The 20,517-nt window shown below is 40.2% G+C and overlaps 2 protein-coding genes across 5 annotated transcripts in view; one reads left to right on the forward strand and one right to left on the reverse strand.

Annotated features, from left to right (window-relative positions):
- The window catches only part of LOC309716991 (sialic acid-binding Ig-like lectin 10), a 155,973-nt gene that overhangs the window by 119,421 nt on the left and 16,035 nt on the right, over positions 1 to 20,517 (reverse strand). The window lies entirely within an intron of this gene.
- The window catches only part of ptprub (protein tyrosine phosphatase receptor type Ub), a 192,438-nt gene that overhangs the window by 54,505 nt on the left and 117,416 nt on the right, over positions 1 to 20,517 (forward strand). For all 4 annotated transcript variants that reach the window (XM_082551134.1, XM_082551135.1, XM_082551136.1 and 1 more), the window contains exon 2: positions 1,399 to 1,530. In XM_082551134.1, the coding sequence (XP_082407260.1) occupies positions 1,399 to 1,530 (132 nt within the window). The remainder of the gene's footprint in view (positions 1 to 1,398; positions 1,531 to 20,517) is intronic.

Genomic DNA, 20,517 nt, shown 5'->3' on the forward strand with positions numbered 1-20,517 from the left:
TTTTTCTCTGCAGCCTGTCATACTGAAGCCATTTTTCAAAATTGAGGATTAGAGAAAAAAGAGCAGCAATAAAGTTGTATATCACAGGGGTCACCTTCAGAACCTGCTTGTGGTTATTCCTGTCATTAGCGTGACTGTTTCGTGCTGTCCTGCTCCAATTAGTACTGACACAACCTCTGGTCTTATGACTGAGCAGTTCAAACTGCCCACTGTTAGAGTGTAATTCTCATGCCGATGGACTAATGTGAAATATGGCAACAGATGCAGAGAGCAACAACTGAAGCACATTATTCTGGACCCAAGGGCCATTAAAGCCATAGCTATTAAATATAATTTGAAAAAATTTGCTTTTTGGCGCATAGAATGGCAGGTTGTGAGGTATTATTATAATCACTACATTCCCCAGAGTGGCTGCTTTCTGCAAATGTTATTGCTATTTGTATATGCCTTTGTGAAAGGGCTTTAGGATGTGTAGACTTGTTTGTCAATGCTTTATGGGAGGGGTATTTCGCCTCAGATTCAGGGGTAATCATTGCTTTTGCCAGGCTTTGTTTCTTTTTGTGCGAGTTTGAGGTAATTATCGCTCACATGGCTCGGGCTGATTGTTGGTTTGGTTGGAGAGAATTTATTCATATTAGAACAAGTTGGTGTGCTTGAAATGCACACTGAGAACGACATGGGGTTGAGCCTGCATTAAAATGTGACTGGTGGTCACATTGTTGATTTCTGACAGCAGTTTGTCTGCAAATTGCTACAACAGTGTTGTTTGATCACTTTATTGAATTTTAGCACAAATAACGTAGCATTCACAGTGAAACATCTTTGTAATTGTTATGGGTGAAAAAACGACTCTAGGAGAGACACAAGTTGCAATCCCTGTTACAGTTATTGTACCAATTTGTTACACCTAAGTTATTACTTGAAACCAGGGCTGTGTCGTTGGCATTGGCATCAACACTGAGCTGAGGCTATTTATTTGGCCAGAAAGCGTCGAGAGGTGGTGAGTGTGGCTTTGATGCACATCTAGTTGTGGCTGGCAGCTAAGATTGGAAGATGTAGGAGGAAGACATTGTGAAGCTGTGTTTGTTTTTCCCAGTTTCCATAAAAGGAAGAAGTCCCGGGGGGAATTTAAAAAACAGGTCACATTAAGTTGTGACTCATAAAATTACCATGACACTAAAGCTGAAACAATAACCGCTGCATTCTCTAGTTATGGCTTCTTAAACAAATATCTAGTTTATTGTTTTCTTATTCATCTTCAACACTAAATAGGCTGTTGATTTCAATGAAAGTAGAAAATTATGTATTAACCTGTGTGGAGTTTTAACCTTTGAGGTGAATCTGTCTTGATGTACTTTGTTTCTGTCACTGAGTTGACGTTTTCCTCTCACCTTTTAGCTGCTGGCTGCACGTTCGAAGAGGATTCAGACCCTAATCTGTGTGACTTCACCCAAGGAGAGGAGGATGACTTTGACTGGCTGTTGTTTAGGACACAGAGTTCACCTTCTGCCAACTCTGACCTGCTGAAGGGTGAGTACTCTGTGCTCATGGTTCCCTGTCCTCTTTACTTTGTAGTTTTTTTAGACACTGAAACACGGCACACGAGCGTGCATGGGACACAGGCGCCCTGTTTTCATGTCTGGGAAATACATAGACTTGTTTGTATTAATGTGGCTGGCATTATCGGCCTTTAAAAATGTCCTGTGTCCGTTATGCATCAAATTTAATGAAGCCCTCACCCTGGTTTTATCTGCTTCCTGCTAACCCCAAGGATAATTTTATGTTAACCAGCCTCACAGGACTAATGGAAACCAGCATTTCCCTGCCATCATCTTCTCCACTGGTGGTTGCCAGAGGGTGATGGCATGCATAGTTTATAAGGCGCTCCTCCATCTCTGCATTAACAAATACCTACAGGGATCTGACAAAGAGAAGATTGCTGTTTCAGCTTCTCAGCATAAAATACCAGTGGCTGCAGTGCTCTCTCCGGTAAACTACTTCTACTGGGGGAAAACTTGGAATATGATTAAGAAATTGACCTCCCTCGGGTTTAACCAATCAATCAGTGTATGATATGGTAATGAGAATGCAACAAATCCATGACACAGACGTACATTTAAGTGTTCCTTTTACAAGAGGATGGGGAGAGCACTTGCACACTAAATAGGAGGAACCGTTTCTTTAAGCCTCAAAGAAAGCACTGGTATGATTTGTTGGTAGAACAGAGCTAATTCGGTAGACATAAAGACGGGGCAGCTAAGAGGAACAGATGGAGAGATGACAAGATAGGATACAATCAGATACATCATCTAAAAAGAAATAAATGCAGGCTTCAGGGAACATTCTGTCCGTTTGGAAACTATCAACTCAAGTAGCCTTTGAAAACGGTCAAAAACACCCTGCAGGGGTAATTTAAAAGCCGGGTACTTGTGGTTTTGATTTAAAGCATTAAAATCACTTCTTGTCCGCAGGTGGTTATCCAAATACACTTCTGAACTCGATAAATCTCACATTTAATCCCAAATCACTCTTCATTCAGCCACACATCATCAGCATTCGAGCGAGAATCTGCCTGCAGCCGCCATCCAGTTCACAGCAGGCAATGAGATTATTAATTCTTTTCCCTTCGGGTTTAATTAAAACTTACGTTTTAATTAATGGCATTTACAACAATCCAGAGCCATCAGTGGAACAGACCTGCACAGGTGGAATGAGGCAGGTAGCGTAATCTGCACACGACGGCTGTGAGCGTCAGTCCACTATCGATCCGTCGACCAGGAGACAAATTCTGTCTCATTTCTTAGACGCTCATCCTTCAGCCCTGCACAAGAACCCGTGTATTATTCATGTTCCTCTCCTAAATGTTGTCACTGTATATTGACAGCAGCGTTTCTTCATTGTGTTATAACTTGACATTTTCTCTGCCGTGTTATTTAAGGCGGATAATCTTACCGCAGATACAGGCACAGGAAGTTTTTGTCTTTTTCTCCTCCTCTCTGACTTAATCCCCTTGTGTTGACTTCTAACCATGTATCACATTGGGCAGCTAAGGTGGGGGGAATAACAAGAGTTTATGAGATAAGGCTATTTACATTGGACCAGTATTAACTTTGCGGGGCTGAGAAATTGGTGTCGAGGGAAGATTAGTAAACACAGCTGAGATAGCAGCAGCTTGTGGCTCCCAGGAGAAATTAGAGACTACTGCTCCCATGAAAGACAAAATAGTCTTACAAAACAAAAAGAAAAAGGAAGAAAGAGCGCAGTGAGGTCTTAATAAGACTGGTCCTTTTTTTTTTTTTTATCACATCTTACTTTATTTGGAATTAGAGTTGAGATTTCTGGCTGATTTTTGATAATCTTTCGTTCTTTTGCTTTTGTTTAAATGAACAAGTGAGGCGTGCAGGATGATAACCTTGTACGAGAAGAATGTGTTTGCATGTCAAGTGTACCTCATTTTCTGAAAGCCAGATTCATTAAGCTTGAAAAGTTATGGGGCTGCTGCAATATTCATTATACTGTATCAGGGTCGCCTTAAGCGAAAATCCATTAAATGGGGTTAAAAACAGCTAATGGTGATGTATCTAGCTTTCCTTGTTCACCTTGTTGGTGGAAGTGAAGTGAGTGATTGCCAGCTCCCTCGGTCCACATGCCAAAGTGTCCTTGGATGAGAAAATTGTGTGAAGCAGGCAAAGTAGAGCAAAAAGTATGGGGCACCTCGTAGGCCATTACAAAGCTCTAACAAGTACAGGGTCATTTTTGGAAAGAAGGGTGAAAAACTGAATGCAGACCCTGGATTCCTCACTCAGAATGTGAATACTTAAGAGTTCCTTTGTTTAAGGAATGTGCCAGTGGTGACTAAGAGGCTTCAAGAAAAAAACAACAGAAAGGGTGGATAATTGATCCTTGTGGCTGCATTTAAAAAAATAAAATACCTCAGCTGGTTAACACCTTGAATAACACGCCATTTCTTAGCATTTCATTTGTAAGACTCTGCTCCAAATCAGCATTTTCTGATCACTGTTATCAAAACCTGCTACTACAGTCAAAATACAGCGTGACAGGGATGTCAGAGTTTCAGGTGTGTAATGCAAAAGCGAAGAGCCTCATGTCTTTCATGACATCCATGTAAACGTGGCGTTTTTCTGTAGCCTCAAAGTAATATCACCGATATTTTGAGGAATATTACGATAAAGATATTTCTGATAGTGTAGAAAAAGAAACAAGATCTGTGATTGCAACTTATAGACGGCAGCATTTATTAGTGCAGATAAAATTAATTTCCATCTTTCTTTTCCAACTGTTTGCTGTCATTATGTGAACCTATTAAAACTAAGTGGCAGCAGGAGGAGGATTATAGCGACGTAGCATAAGTTAACTGTCAATGCAAAAGAAGCTTACGTAGTGTTTTGAATGGAAATCATGAAAGTCAAACTACAACACAGCTGCTTTAGTCTAACGGTAACTAAAGTAAGTGAAATATGTAAAGTTTAGGAGCTGCACAATGTTGTTGCATAATAAAACTGAAATAAAAAAATGTTTCCTGCCTATGATGGTGGGTTCAGCTTTTTAATCAGCTGCTTAAAGCTACTTTCCGTCCACTGTTTGCTCTTCCTGTCATACAAAGTGTAACAGGCAAATGCTCCAGTGATGCTGGTGGAGTCGTTTGTTTCCATTTGCGTTACGCATCACCAGCTGCTAGCATCTCCACCTTACATGCCTTTATAGCAGACTCAACGGTCCTTTTGTGCCTCAAGGTTTGTTGAAACAGGTTTGTTGTTTCCACCTTTAGTGAGAACACTTTTCTAACTAGCTGCTCTCACTCTCAGACATGTCTGGGCTTGTCTCGTCATTGTGTGTTAGAGAAAGGAATTGTATCGGTGATATTTCAGTAGGACACTTTATATCATGTAAAAATGTATACAGATATTAGGGCAGCCCCACCCACCCCCAAGTCAAGTGCGAGGCATACTGTAAGGGCTGAAATGTTTCCCACAAACTTTCCTCCTCGCTTTCTGCCTCAGCAGCCGTACAGGCCAGCCAGTGTCTCTTGGATGTGCAGTTTTTGGGACAGTTTTCAGCTGAGTCACGCAGAAAAACTTTGACAGTACTAAAACAAAGTGTTGAATATGCTGCCGCTTTAGTCTCACCATCCTTTGCATGTTAATCCCTCGCGCTCCTCTCATCTTTTTTGTAAATGTTTTCTTTCAAGCAGCACACATCCACTGAAGATCCTGTTTCTGTCTAAATCCGTCTCCGTGTTTCTGCTACACTGCAAAAAGCTACGGAGTCAATTTATTGACTGTGTACCTTATTTTATTAGCTAGTAGTGCAGAAGTCTTGGACATAAATGCCCGAGAGACCTTTAATAGACTTTATAGTTCGATTGGACCTCGGGTCAAAGAAAGGTTGAGACTTGTATGAACTATGGCTTTAAGTATTGTTGTAGAGTTAGTCTGGTCAGCTGGTACTTACTGCAGCAGTGTACACAATGTAATGACCTGAACAGAGCTAATTCATACAGTGAAATGTGCATCCACCTGTATTTCCAGCCTGATTTCCTCTATTGGGCAGCCATTTTGGTCTTTATCCGTCTCCTCTCACCTCTGTTTGGCCTCAGCTCCACACTACAGATCAGCTCCACATTATGGTGCGTGTCATTGAGAATGATCTGAGATCCTTCTGCATGTGTGAAAAGATGAGGCAGAGTGAGCCAGAAATCAGAACTTTCCAGCCATCCTTACTGGTTCTACCTCAGGCGTATTTTGCCTTGCTGTAGGTGGAGAAAAGTCTTCCATAGCGATCATGCAGATACTATTTGACTGTTTTAGGAGAAAGCAAGTGTAAAAAATACACAGCTGCTTTCTATTCATGTTCTTTTTTATCTTCTGATTAATCAGTTCAGTTTAAAACCAGCGACTCATTACTGGTTTTACTGCATTAGGTGTAGCTGACTTTAAACTGATAGCCCTCTGATCCCTGGAGGAGACACAAATCCCTCTGGGGTTGCATCATGAAGGGAATCCGGTATTCAAAATCTGCTAAATCAAACATGCGGAGCTACCCGCTGTGGTGATTACCCCATGTGAATACGGCAGCAGCCGAAAGTAACTTTTTATTTGAAGACAGTCATTTTGTTCAAAAACTGCATTTTTTGGTGTTGCATAACTGATCAGTTACGGTGATGGGACACTGTTTGTTCAAGATGTCATTACAGCGATGAAGTGCATGCTGGGGGTAAAATCTAAAGTCGTCACGCTAACACTTGTTTAATATCGTTAAAGTACGTTTCTTAATCCGAACAATGTGTGGGAGACATTTCATGGTTACTGATTATTATTCATGTTTGTGTAATCTTCATGCATTTTATGTTATGCTCTGTGTGCTCGAGTCAAGCTCACTTCAGCCTTGTGTGTTGTTGTGAGAAGAAGAAGAATGGACCCAGATGTTCTTCTGGAGTGGGTAATGTTTTGGCTTGGAGTGCTGGATCAGCACTAACTATCTGGGCTGTTTTGGTAAACCAGTGTTCTAGTAAGATTATTTCCCACTGACTACATGCTGTTAGAAGGCCCAGGGGGCTCTGAAGGCAAGAGGGTTAGCTGCTGTATCCTGTTTCGCCTCTGCTGGGAGAGGAGAGGGGAGACAGAAACTGTGCAGTAGGAGCTTTAATTTCATTCTGACTCTTTTGTCTTTGGAGACGTGCGGTTGTGCGCATACTAAAGCCTGCAGATGCGTTTCTGCAAATCCTACAGTTTTCGTGCCTCACCTTAAACGAGTAGTTTAATGCCTGAGCCTAAACAAACCGTGAGTGAAAATGAACATAAACAGTGAGTGAATGTGAAACGTAAAGGTGTCCCAGAGGTAATTCAGACTCCAATAATCCTGCGCGAGAGTCGGGAGAATTTTGTGTCCGCAGCTCGTTTATGTCACTTTTGATATCTCAAATGTCAATAGCTGATGGATTTGTTTGTTTGCAAAGCTAGACCTCGCCCTTCCTCTTTGAAAAGAGAACAATTTCCTTCTGATGTGTTGCAGTGTGTTTTTGTTTTGGGGAGAAAAATAGTTGAGGACGGACCTGAAAGGGTGAGCAAAAATATGAAGGCCAAAGTCACAGCTGAGTAAATCTTAATAAAAAAAAAAAAAAATGTCGCGCAATAGCCGAAGTGACTTATCAGCTTTACAGAGAAGGCTCGCCTACAAGGCTAAAACTGTGTCATGATGAATGAAATCAGAGATGAGATAAAGTAGTCTGCTGTTTGTTTTCTGGGATGGTGATGCATCTTCTGTTCTTGAAGGGTTTGGGGGGGAACCTTTTAACATTGCACAGCCATATTTATCATTTGGCTTGGGTTACAGAGGACAGCATTTCATTTTAAAGGAGACGAGTCCGGTCTTCTGGTAGATTCTGCGTGTTTCACTCCAGCCAAACGTTCCACCAGCTGATTTTACTAATTAACACACCTTCAATCAGAGAGGCAGGAAATAATTAGTGAAATCAACTGTGGTATTTGCTAGAAAACCTTCCGCGGCTTGGAAGGGGAGCTACTGGCTCACTGGGATAATTGCTTAAGACTCATTACCTCAAGGCAAAGGACTCATTGATCACTGATGTATAATATAAATGTCTGAAAGCCCAGTGTCCTTTTAAAGCATCTCAAAAATGCTGTAACTACACAGAAGCTTTTAAAATATAGCCGATTAATTGAATTGCTATTCAGGGAAGCGAGCAGCTGCTCCCTTTATGCCTCCTCAACAAGGTAAGGGCGATTCATTAATGTGAATGGATAGAGACACATTTGGGAAACGCAGACATTTTGCCAATCACTGAAGCCTGCAGTCCAGCTGAAGTATACTCTGTGACCAGTCTTTTTTTTAATTCTTTGTTTTTCACTCACCCACACAGGTACCCAGATGATAGGAAGGCATAATAATTCAGCCCCCTTTGGCTGGTTTCTGTCTAATTAGTGTCACTTTAGAGGGGTAGCTAGAGGGCTTTTATGTGCAAGGTTGCAGTTTAAATAATATAATTGGAGGTGTAGCTAAATACACTTTCTAGGTGAACCACCTTAACTCATGTGAGATAAAATAACCGGCCACTTGAAGAGTGTATTAGTACAGCTTTTGAAAATGGCTATGTGGGTGTCAGCTGCAGTAACTTTTGTATTTGACACACTTGAGTAGTTAGATATTTTTTCCTACCTTTTTAACAATGTAATGTAGTCACATTTATTTTTTTAGTCTTATGGACCACTCATGGCGCTTTAGACTACAAGTAATTTTTTTTTTTACTGCATTCATATAACAATTTATTCTTTGCACTTCATCTATCTCACATCCATGAAGACTGTGGAATCCAGTCTTTAAGTGATAACGTGACGAAACCTGCTTCCGGGTCCAAACTACTTTGTGTTTATTAAGGCTGTTGTGTTTTTAACCTGTTTTAATGTTTTGTATCTTGCTCTATTAAATCTGAACATGTCCCTAAAACAGTCAGTGATCACTGCCGGCCTCTCTTGGTTTTTATCATCACTATTCATTTTAAAGCTCAGTTTTTAAAACCTTACGATGGTAACTACAGCCCAGCCCATGAAGCGGTATCTTAATTACTAACCTGTGGATAGATTATCTCGGTTGTTCTACTCACTAAAGTTTGGTCCGTTTATAGCATCCTGCCATGCAATTACATTTGTCCCTAACCATTGGGAACCCTCATGTGAACTTTTATCGATTGGAAAAAAGTTAGCTTTCATCCTCCAGCTTCACTGTGCTAATGTGTTCATATTATGCTAACCTTAGCTGTGTAGCTGGCCACCACGTAGCACATCATTATATACCAGCTAGCCTAACTTCAGTAACCCTACAAAAGTCACAACTGTTTAGTTTTCTGTCTTAATTTATGTCTGAAGTGAAAGCAGAGCTGTACATTTGAATTTTTTCAGAAGTCTCTCAGTCAGAACATGGTATATGATGCTTAGATGGAAACTAGCGAGCTAACTTCATGCTAACTTCTAACTCCTTCAAATTTCATAAATTCCGTTTTCGTGAATGCTTGGATGTTAAACTTAATTGTTACACCTGGTAGAGCAACCACACTGATCATTTTATTAAAGATGAAAGAATTTAGACCGTTTGTAACTCTCAGTAATGCCACAGTGTTTGTTTGACTTTGGGACGTGAAACAGAGTCTGGACCCAGAAGTCAAGTCAGGTAGCACATTTAAAAGACATCAAGTGTTGGCCAAAGTGCTGAACAGAGGGATAATATAATGAAAAGAATTAAAATAGATAAGATGAAAACATTATACAAAAACATTGTAAGACATCCATATCTGTTTGTGAAAAATATGTGTACATGCAAATATGCACATACATATACAAAAATTTACACATTCACACACAAGCACACATACGTGAACATAAGTTACATGTATACACATGCACATGCAAACAACATCCAATGAGATAAAAGACCACAATAGCTAAAACAGAATAAGAGGTGTCAGAGAGATGTGAAAGCCTTGACAAATAGGTAGGTCTTCAGATTGGATTTGAAATGGCTAGTGCCGTCAGACCTGAACTTGCAGTAAGCTGTAGTACTCCACACAGACAAACTCTGGCCAGGATTCGAACAAGGAAGTGTTACAAATGATGTTTAAATACCTGTTCTTGGATTGAGTTTATGTTGTGATGCACTTTCTTTTCTGTCTGCCTTTTTTTCCCTTCTGTGCAACTCATAATGGTCTAAAAAGCTTGATTATTGGTTCTGCACTACTTTTACAGAGCACTGCAGGGTAATTTGAGGACACTATATATGGTGTAGCAATACTCACTAAACATTTGGACAGCACTGCAAAATAGCTAACTCAATAAAACTCAATAGACCACTATATAGTAAGCACAGAGTGAGTTCAGACACATTTCTAGGAAACGGTTGGAGAATGTGAGTGTGAAATACACATTATTTAAACTAATATTTTCACGTAGTATAAACACAAAACCCAGTTACTGTGTTGATATCGATATTCTAGTTTAGCATAAGCTCACAGCTCAGAGCTGCGGTCAGAAGAATACTTGCAAAACTGAATCTTCTATCATTTAATCCAACAGAGTCTTTCTGCTTCTGTTTTAGTAAGCAGAAGATTAACAGAGTTAAAGCATCTTTGTGAATCAAATGTGGATGCTTGAATGAAGTTAAAAGACATTTTTACTACTGCCTGCTGTCTTTGAACATGTTCTTTAAATATTTGAAGCTCTCTTTCTTCTTCTGATATCCTCCTCTTTTCTGCTAATCACACATTCTCTCTTTGGCGATCTGGAGATTGGAATTGGCTTTGTATGTGTGCCTAGTGCGGACGGCTGTGTGCTACTGGATATCTCCCAGCCTCTGTGCTCTCCTCTACTCCTCCGTGTTCATACTTTGCTCCAACTCTCTTGAAATCTCTGCAGATCACAGGTTCTGGAAAGTTGTTTGAAACCAGACCACATTGCTATTTCTTAAAATTCTGTTTGTGCACAGGACTGAATCGAGCCTTCCCAATACATATGAATTAAAAATGGGAGGGAAAATGTAAAGAGAAGGAAAACCTCCTCGTTTGCAACTGCAGTAACTCATTCATTAGCCATATAGCAGTTTGAATATAGAGAGTAAAGCATGTCTGAGCACTTGAACACTGGCAGATGAGATGAATGCAAATTTGTTACTTTGATAACATTTTATTAATTAAAAAATGTTCATGGTTTTGACAGCTCTGACGGTATTTTGCTCAAAGCAAAGACTTTAGGGATGCAGTCTCTCATTCTGGCATCATCAGGCACTACAATTAAATCATGGAAAACTTCAGCTTTTGCAGTGATTTATTAAAAGTGTATCTTGACATAATTTTCTCCAAAACATCAACACACCTTATCAAGATAGCATCTGATGTCTTGCTTTGAGCATTCAAATCTGTTTTACACTCTTGGTGAAGAGAAATCTTTGTAATTAGTGAGTAAAAAGGGATGTAGTTGGTCAGGTTTAGGACACTATTGGCTCTAGCACAGTATTAACAGGTCATTGTTGCATTTTGTTGTTGAGCTGCATCTTTGTTTAGAATTGTCTGCTTTTATTTAGGTTTACTCTGAATAATTATGTATGACATTATGCCTCATAAATAAGCTCAAACATGAGCTTGTGACACAGTAGACCATAAAATAGACCTGCGCTTTGTATGCAGCTTTGTTGCTAAAGGTGAGGAACAGGGTTCCTTATCAGCAAATAAAGGTTTGACAAACAAACTTCCCAGTTAATAAACAAAGTTTTATATATTGCGGAACACAAGGTTGCCAAGGTTGTGCACACACAAATTATATCAGTGTTGGATGATGCTACAGCCTACAATTTATATCCAGAGCAGGATGCCGTGTGCCATTTAATCAGCCTAATATGAAAGTTACTGAAGTAACAGTGAATGCGCCTAGTGTGTGTTGGGCTGAGATTTCTGGGACTCAAAAAGTTTACTTTATAAATCCTTTTGTGACTATTTCTCTCACCTTAAACACGGTCTGTTATGCTAATTTCCACTTGTGCAGTTGTAGTCCTAGTTTCTAGTAGAATAATCCTTAACTATCTTTAATAGCCCCTCACTTATCTCTTAGCTGAAAAGAGGTGTTTTCTTTCTCTTCCCTCCTGCCAACTTTCTTCTGATTGGCTGCTGCTCACAAACAGAAGTTTTGAACGGCAGGTGGGCGGAGCTTCTGTACTCACATTCAGAGTGTGCCTGAGATCACCATTTTAAATGTTACTTGCTCCCACTGACATTATAGACCAGTGAATCTGAAAGTGTGTACAATGTTCAGTTACATATTTATACAAATGGATTTATTTATACAAAAAGTGAATAAGAATCCTAATTACTGCTCTTGTATTGACGTTTGTGTCCCAGTGGCGGGTGGGTTGCATATTTGCCTTAACTCTTTGCATATGACTGGGTTGCAATTGCGATTTATAGCTAACAGCCTGTGTTTTTGTTTTTTTTTTAATGCTTTTTGAATAACATTTTCAAGGAAATTGTTTTTCTCTCTTAATTTGATTAAAGTGAAGATTTAAGATTGGGTGGGCCCCGTGGGAATTTGTGAATTTTAAGTGGGCTGCTCTCCTCTTGACTTTGAGAATGGCTGTTTCAGCCCTGACACAAAAGCTTGAGCTTTAACTAAGGAATTATTTGCACAAATGTGACAGCATGCAAAAACCAATTTCAAAGCTTCCAGATTAACATACAAAAACTGATTTCATTTATCTGTCTTTCTTTATTTTCTATGAATTTTTAACTTAAACTTGTCAAACGGTGTACTTTCTTTGAATGATTGTAGTTTAGTACTGAGCATGAGTCATTTCTAACATGCTCATAAATGATTAAACATCCATCAAAGATTCTACTAAATTTCCATGAACAGTTGCAATCGACTTGGCGTTATTGCCACGGGGTAAAGATGAAGCAGTCACCAGTGCTGAGGAGGCAAATTTCGCTGGCTGATCGCACCAGTAGGAATGTGTGGCTGCACTGAGCCGGGATTTTACCCTTATATCCAAGGGGTATTCTGGAGGATTTGGGGCAAAGTAGTAATTTACAGGTTAGGCATCAGAAACTGTTTTTTAAACTACATGTTTCATAGTTTTGAGAGATATTTACAGGCGGTGAAGACAACAAACATCGGAAACATTTGTCCAGTCCAGTCTTTGTTCGACTGTCTTTGGCCAGCTTTACCCAAACAGATATGCTGATGTCTTTTTTAAAAACTTTTGTAACAGCATCAAGTATGTGACATGAAAAAAAAAAACAAAGTCTTGATTCCTTTTAAAGAATGATTTTTGGTGAAAAATGCAAAGACTTCCGAAGACTCATATGGATGTGAGTCAAAGAGTATAGAGGATAGATTTTTGGTTTTGGTCTGGTGTTGTGTTGATGATGGCACCAACAAAATGGAAACAGCCCACTGGTGCACAAAACAGAAAAAGGCACAGTAAGGCGAGGGAGAACGTATCAGCGACAAAAATGGTAAGGGAGTATCTACCCATGTGTAGCCGACACTTTATCAGCAGGCTTGGATAACTGAGAGTTTACCTCTGCAGAAAATTGTACTTAGAGCAAAGATAATGTAACCTATATCAGACCTCTGCAGTTATTTAATGAAAGAAGGGGAAAAAAACTTGTCTCTCTTCTGGTTTGTTCCAATTCCTGACATATACATCCCTCATACATTAAACTCATTTTGCTGTGGGATGAGAATGTTGCAGTTATCGCTGCTGACTCACCATTTGAGAGGCATTATTTTCTGGCGTTTGCTTCGTTTTCATTGTTAGGTTGACTGCTTTTCTAAAGGGAAATAAATGTTGTAGCGATCTCCTGTGGGAGTGTGAATCCACCACCATCTGCTTATAAATGCAGTGCCCTCTAGGACTCGGTTCATTCTTAAAAAAAAGTCCCAGTGGGGAGAACTAGTTGCAACTCTTCACAGAGCAAAACAGCACAAATGAACTCGTAAAAGCATGCATCCCTGCACTTTAAATCTCACAAGCACAAAGCATCTGAAAATGATTCTGTCATTGTTTCAAAACATATTATTCGTTGAGTCCTGGAAATAAAGGTGTCTACATGTGCTATATTTACATCAGCTGTCACTTTGGCTCACCAGTTGATGGATGTATCATTTAGGACTGAAACTGCCGTATATGTTTCATACCTGGAGGGCAAGAGAATTGCAGAGATAAATATCCCTGCAAATGGCATGAGCACAATTTGTATGCAGCTATTGATCCTGAGCTGTGAGACTTAATGATTTCTGTGCTCTTTTCTTCTTCTGTAGACATAGTGGGTGGCAATCTAGTTACCAGTAGAGGTTCTGAGTGTAGGTTATTTCATCACCATTTGTTGAAATAACATTGATTTGAGATGTAGGGTCCCCTTGAGTTAGCATCTGGTTGGAGGCTCATGAAGTGCCAAAAGGGTCCTTTATAGAATAATAGAGTGGGGACAAAACATTTCATTCCTCTTCTTCATGTTCCCGGGTAATGTCTTATCCATGCCTGACATTCGCATTCACACACTTCCTCTCAGGTGCAATTTAACTCAGCATTGTTACCATAATAACTCTTGTCGTGCACAACAGTCTGTCAGTAATTGATATGTAGGCACTGCTTCTGGGTGGAGCCATTTGCATTAAATCGTGTTAACTGATATGATAATGAATGTGAAAGGCCTGATGCAAGCGGAATGACTAACTAGAGATGGATGGCTATTTGAATTATACACAATAAGTAATATATTATATCAGGTCTCAGGGGTGCAGAGCTCTCCCTGAATTTGTTGCCTGTCTTTTATTCAGATCAGCCCGAGCTGCCTGAATATAAATAGTCTGCATCAGATCTGGCATCCCTTTCTTCACTTCACTCCCGTCCTTAATGATATCTGATATGGAGGGAAATCAGCACATGTGGAAATAGATGGTAGAAGCGAGCTGAAATATAACTCCTAACTAACACAGAGCTGTGTTAGTTAGGAGTGACAACAGTAATATCTCAGATCTGACTGATGAAATATCTGCACCGCTTCTCATGCTGGCCGTCTGTTTAATATGTGTGACCACCTCTAAGCTTTTAAGCAGACTGTTGATAATTGGCTTCTCTTGCTTCACCAAACTTTATTATTCTCTATTAACACATATGAAGCGTATTGCCTTTCAGATAAGTTATTGTAGTGTGAAAGACGTGACGGTGGTAAGGCTTGGATGAAGAAGGGACGCCACAGATGACTGAAGACAAAGATGAATTCAAACTTTATTTAAAATTATCTTTTTTCTTTGTGTGTTTAAAACACTGTCATGCCTAAATGGGTTAAAGAATTTACTGACACCCTTTTATAAGTATTCCAGTGAATGATTTCCTGCTTTTGCAAGGGTCATAGTGCATTAAGGGAAAAAATATGAGATTACAGACTTTAATTAAAGAATTTTAAAGTATTCTGTCTATAATAAAAAGAAATATTTGTCAGTATTTGGAGTTAGCACCTTTGAAATCCTTAAATCAAAGTTTATTTAAGCATTGTAGTGCACAGACTTTGAGCTGGTTCCAGGTACTGACAGGTGCCCAGAGGCATCATACTTTGTATTGACAGAGAAAAGTTTCTCGATGTTGCTGTGTTGGATTTTACTCCTGCAGCTGCAAACCATTATTAAAAAATCACATGAAAATGTCAAATACTGAAAATATTATTTTAACAATGTTGTGCACGTGGCTTTCAGCTTAAGATTTTAAAGGTGGATATATACACCCACCATTTCTTTATTTTTCACTAAGTAAATGGAAGTAAATGAAAAATATGACCTCAATAATGTTGAGGTCCAGACTCAGTCCATGACTGATAGTGTTTCACTGTGTGCTGTTCTATCCAGGTATAGCTTTACTGCACTGAATCTGTACTTTACCGACTATTGACTGTTAAAACCATGCCGTCACTTACAGATGTAGACAACCACCTGTGTTCTGATTGCCTTCATAGATATTGATGACAATTTGAACTTAAAATTTCATATTTTATTAGGATTCATCACTCAATTCGCCAATGATTTTTAGTCAAGTTCTTGTGTAATTTGGCATACTTCAGCCTGTTTGACCTTTTCCCTTTGCTTAAGAATGGCTTCTTGATAGCCAGAGACCATTTCTGAGACAAACACATGAAAAACATCATTCTGCAAATACAAGGACGGACCTGAAAAAGCAGTTAAACTTGGAGAACTGAAAAAGAAAAAAAAGGGATAGCTTAAGACTTTTGCAAAATGTTGTATCACAATTACTTCAAATATTTTGTTTGGAAAAAATGAGTAAATTCAATAGGCCAATGTAAACCGATGTAAACCCTACTTTTCTTCTACACCCTCTCCTCCAAACGCATAGCTGACAAATTAGAAGAGGAGGGGTTGGCTTTCATGAGGATTCTTCAATGTCATTGGAGACAGAGTGTGTGTGTGTGTGTTGGGGGGTGATAATAAGTCTGTGGAGATTATATTTGTGAGAAACAAAGGCCTCCCTCTAATACTGGATGGTCTGCAGATAGAATACATTTTCCGCTCTGACTGTAAATGTTGGCCTAGCTGGTAAGTTCGGAAATAAAGTGGATAGAGGTTACAACAGCTTTGGAAAATGAGAGATGCACGTTTCGAGGAGTGCCTTGTGTGCTTTTATGGCATCTGTAGGATTACCACATTCGATTCCTTTTTCACAGCCATTGCAGTTTTTACTGCCTCCATCAAATCTGTTCAGTGCCTCCTACCTTCAGACATACTGACTGCAGTAATAGAGTGCGAATGGCACAAAGCGGGAACTGTATTTTTGCTATGGTGAACGGAATGAGGCTGCAGATGCTTGTGCAAGCCACAGCTTGATGTCTCAAAATTGTTGTGGGAAAACAAAAAGGTATAAAACTCTAAATGTTTATTGCATAGTGTTAGACCATCGCCGATGCCCGCAAAGTTAGCTCAATCATGGCATCGTTGGCCCGGCTGTCTTTGTATTGTTTGTAATCGTTACATTTACAATAATTGATTACACAGCAGTGGAGAGTATACTTTATCACAGTAGATGTCTTTCTGAAAGCGCTGTAACTAAGTTTAAGAATATAATCCACCCACTGTTATCATCTTCAATGCCCTGTACCAACACAGAGCAGAGCAGCTATCTGAACGCTACTCCAACAGAGGTCGATTATCTTGTTAATAATTTCATCTCCTCACTACGTACGACTCTGGATACTGTAGCTCTGGTGAAAACTAAGGCCTCAAATCAGAAGTACCTGACTCTGTGGTATAATTCTCAAACACGTACCCTAAAGCAGATGACTCGTAATCTGGAGAGGAAATGGCGTGTCACAAATTTAGAGGATCATCATTTAGCCTGGAGAAATAGTTTGCTGCTTTATAAGAAAGCCCTCCGCAAAGCCAGAACATCTTACTATTCGTCCCTGAAATAAGAAAATAAGAACAACCCCAGGTTTCTCTTCAGTACTGTAGCCAGGCTGACAAAAAGTCAGAGCTCTACTGAGCCAACCATCCCTTTAAGGTTAACCAGTAATGACTTCATGAACTTCTTCACAAATAAAATTTTTATCATTAGAGAAAAAATTACCAATAATCATCCCACAGATGTAATATTATCTACAGCTACTCTTAGTACCATTGATATTCATTTGGACTCTTTTTCTCCAGTTGATCTTTCTGAGTTAACTTCAATAATTACTTCCTCCAAACCATCAACGTGTCTTTTAGACCCCATTCCTACAAAACTGCTCAAAGAAGTCCTGCCATTAATTAATGCTTCAATCTTAATATGATCAACTCATCTCTAATAATCGGCTATGTACCACAGGCCTTCAAGCTGGCTGTAGTTAAACCTTTACTCAAAAAGCATCTCTAGACCCAGCAGTCTTAGCTAATTATAGGCCAATCTCCAACCTTCCTTTCATTTCAAAAATCCTTGAAAGAGTAGTTGTCAAACAGCTAACTGATCACCTGCAGAGGAATGGTTTATTTGAAGAGTTTCAGTCAGGTTTCAGAGCTCATCACAGCACAGAAACAGCTTTAGTGAAGGTTACAAATGATCTTCTTATGGCCTGTGACAGTGGACTCATCTCTGTGCTTGTCCTGCTAGACCTTAGTGCTGCGTTCGATACTGTTGATCATGATATCCTATTAGAGTGATTAGAGCATGCTGTAGGTATTACAGGTACTGCACTGCAGTGGTTTGTATCATATCTATCTAATAAACTCCAATTTGTGCATGTAAATGGAGAGTCCTCCACACACTAAGGTCAATTATGGTGTTCCACAGGGTTCAGTGCTAGGACCAATTGTGTTTACATTATACATGCTTCCCTTAGGCCAGTGCTTCCCAAACTTTTTCCAGCCACGTACCCCTTGAGACATGTCACCCTCAGCCGCATACCCCCTACTACGAACGACTCTTAATTAGTGTCTATAAATACATTGCAATATCGCATGCATAAAGATAAATACTGCACAGTCGATTATTTCTCACCACCAAATGAATTTATCAATATTTTTTAGTAATGACAGAGTTTTAATAACAAACTTTACTACTTAATACTAGCAGTGTATCAAAGGATTTATTAGAATTCACTTTTTTGTCGAGAGCATAAAGGCCATGAACTTTCATTAAACAGAACTTTATTTAATGTGATGGATGTGCTTGAGCAGAGGCACACAGCTCTTCAATGTTTGGCTCAATTTGGGAAAGGCTGAGTCTTAAATCGTTTTCCACACAAAGTCTTGCTCTGTATTTTGTTTTCATGTTTGTTAAAGCAGAAAATCCCTTTTCGCATAAGTATGTGGTGGCGAAAGGCATCAGAGTCTTGACAGCGCGCTTAGCCAGCGCGGGCTGTTCAGTGCGCAGCCCTATCCAGAAATCCGCCAGGTTCTTTTGAGCGTGTTCAACTTTTAGAGATCCATCTGTGGCGATTTCAATTAGGCTCTCCTGGTCAGACGGTGATAACGAAGTAGGCACAGCGGTGAACGGGTGACGTATCCAATCATTTGAGCCGTCCGTCTCTGGGAAGTATCGGCGTAACTGCACCGCCAGCTCCTCAAGGTGCACGTTACATTCGCGCTTTACACTTTTAGATAGTGTGAGATCATTAGAGCACAGAAAATCATGCAGCACAGAAAAGACTTCAGTGTTGTTTGTATCCAAGCAGTTCTTCCAAAGGTTTAACTTCTTTATCATGGCCTCAACTTTATCTTGAACATTGAATATAGTTGCAGAAACGCCTTGTAATCCGAGATTGAGCTCGTTCAGACGAGAAAATATATCACACAGATAAGCCAGGCAGGTAAGGTACTCTTCATCATGCAAATGTTCAGACAGCTCAAAGGGATGGTTACTGAAGAAAACTTTAAGTTCATCCCTCAACTCAAAGAAACGGGTCAGCACTTTCCCTCTAGATAGCCAGCGAACCTCTGTGTGGAGTAATAATGTCTCATGCTCGCTGCCCATCTCATTGCACAACGCAGCAAATAAGCGGGAGTTCAGCGGCCTGGCTTTCACAAAGTTAACCATTTTTACACTCGTGTCCAAAACATGTTTCAAACGGACAGGTATTCCCTTTGCAGCAAGAGCCTCTCGGTGGATGCTGCAGTGTACCCAGGAGGCATCTGGCGTGACTGCTTGCACACGCGAAACCACACCTCCGTGTCTCCCAGTCATGGCCCGTGCGCCATCAGTACAGATGCCAACACATCTGTCCCACACGAGTCCATGTGTGTTCATGAATGTGTCCAGCTTTTGAAAAATATCTGCGGCAGTTGTCCTTTGTTCCAGCGGTTTACAGAACAGCATGTCCTCCTTGATGGTTCCTTCATGAATGTAGCGCACATATACGAGAAGATGCGCCAGGCCAGCCACATCCGTGGACTCATCTAGCTGTATTGCATAACATTCACTGTGGCGTATGCGCAGAAGTAGCTGCTGTAAAACATTTTCTGACATTGCATTGATGCGCCGTAAGACAGTATTGTTTGATGATGGAATGGACTGTATCGTCTTTTTTGCCTTTTCCCCCAACATTGTCCCTACCATATCTAAAGCAGCAGGGAGAATGAGGTCCTCCACACTAGTGTGGGGTTTGTTGTTTTTAGCCACTCTGTAACTGACCATGTAAGATGCTTGTAGTCTGTTTTTATTCATAAGATCTGGCACCTGAATGCAGGTTTTACTTGTTGAAAGTGATTTTAGCTGTCGCTCAAAATATTCCCTTGGTTTATTTTTCAAATGGGGATGATTTGTCTCTAAATGTCTGCGCAAAAGTGAAGGTTTCATTGAGTTCTGAGACAATACTTTTGCACAAATAACACACTGTGGCCGGGGAAATCCACCAATATTTATACACGTAAACCCCAGCGAAATATAATTGTCATCATATTTGCGCTTCTTTGATGAGGTTGTGTTACAGTCCGTGCTGTCATGCTTTCTCCCACTTTGACGCTCCGCATCAGACACTTCATCACTTTCCACATGGCTGGCTCCAGCTATGCTAGCCACTTGGCTAGTAACCACAGATACATCCCTGCTAGCACTGCTAGCATCCAAATCTGACGAACACATTGTTGTTGAACAATCACCTGTGCGGTCACTGGAAAATGCATCTTCAGATATGAACTTATTGGTTGTTGTGGCCGGTGTCTCTGTGGTAGGGCCTTTTTTTCTTGTTAACCACTTGTCCATTTTCGCGCTGCACTGAATGCTTGGAGGCAACTTCAACTGTTAGGTGTCAGTCATTTGGGCAAATCACGCCCATGTATTTTGTCAGAGCTATTTTTTTGCTGAACACCAGAGGGTGGTATATAGTCATGTATTTGACAGGCAAAAAAAACTGCATTAGCGCAAATTTCGGCTTTTAAAACTTTTGATCCCCACTCCAACCCCAACCCACGCGTACCCCCTACAGCCACTTGCGTACCCCCGAGGGTACGCGTACGG

The sequence above is a fragment of the Aulonocara stuartgranti genome, assembly GCF_965226115.1.
Source record: "Aulonocara stuartgranti genome assembly, chromosome: 11".
NCBI classification, from domain to species: Eukaryota; Metazoa; Chordata; class Actinopteri; order Cichliformes; family Cichlidae; genus Aulonocara; species Aulonocara stuartgranti.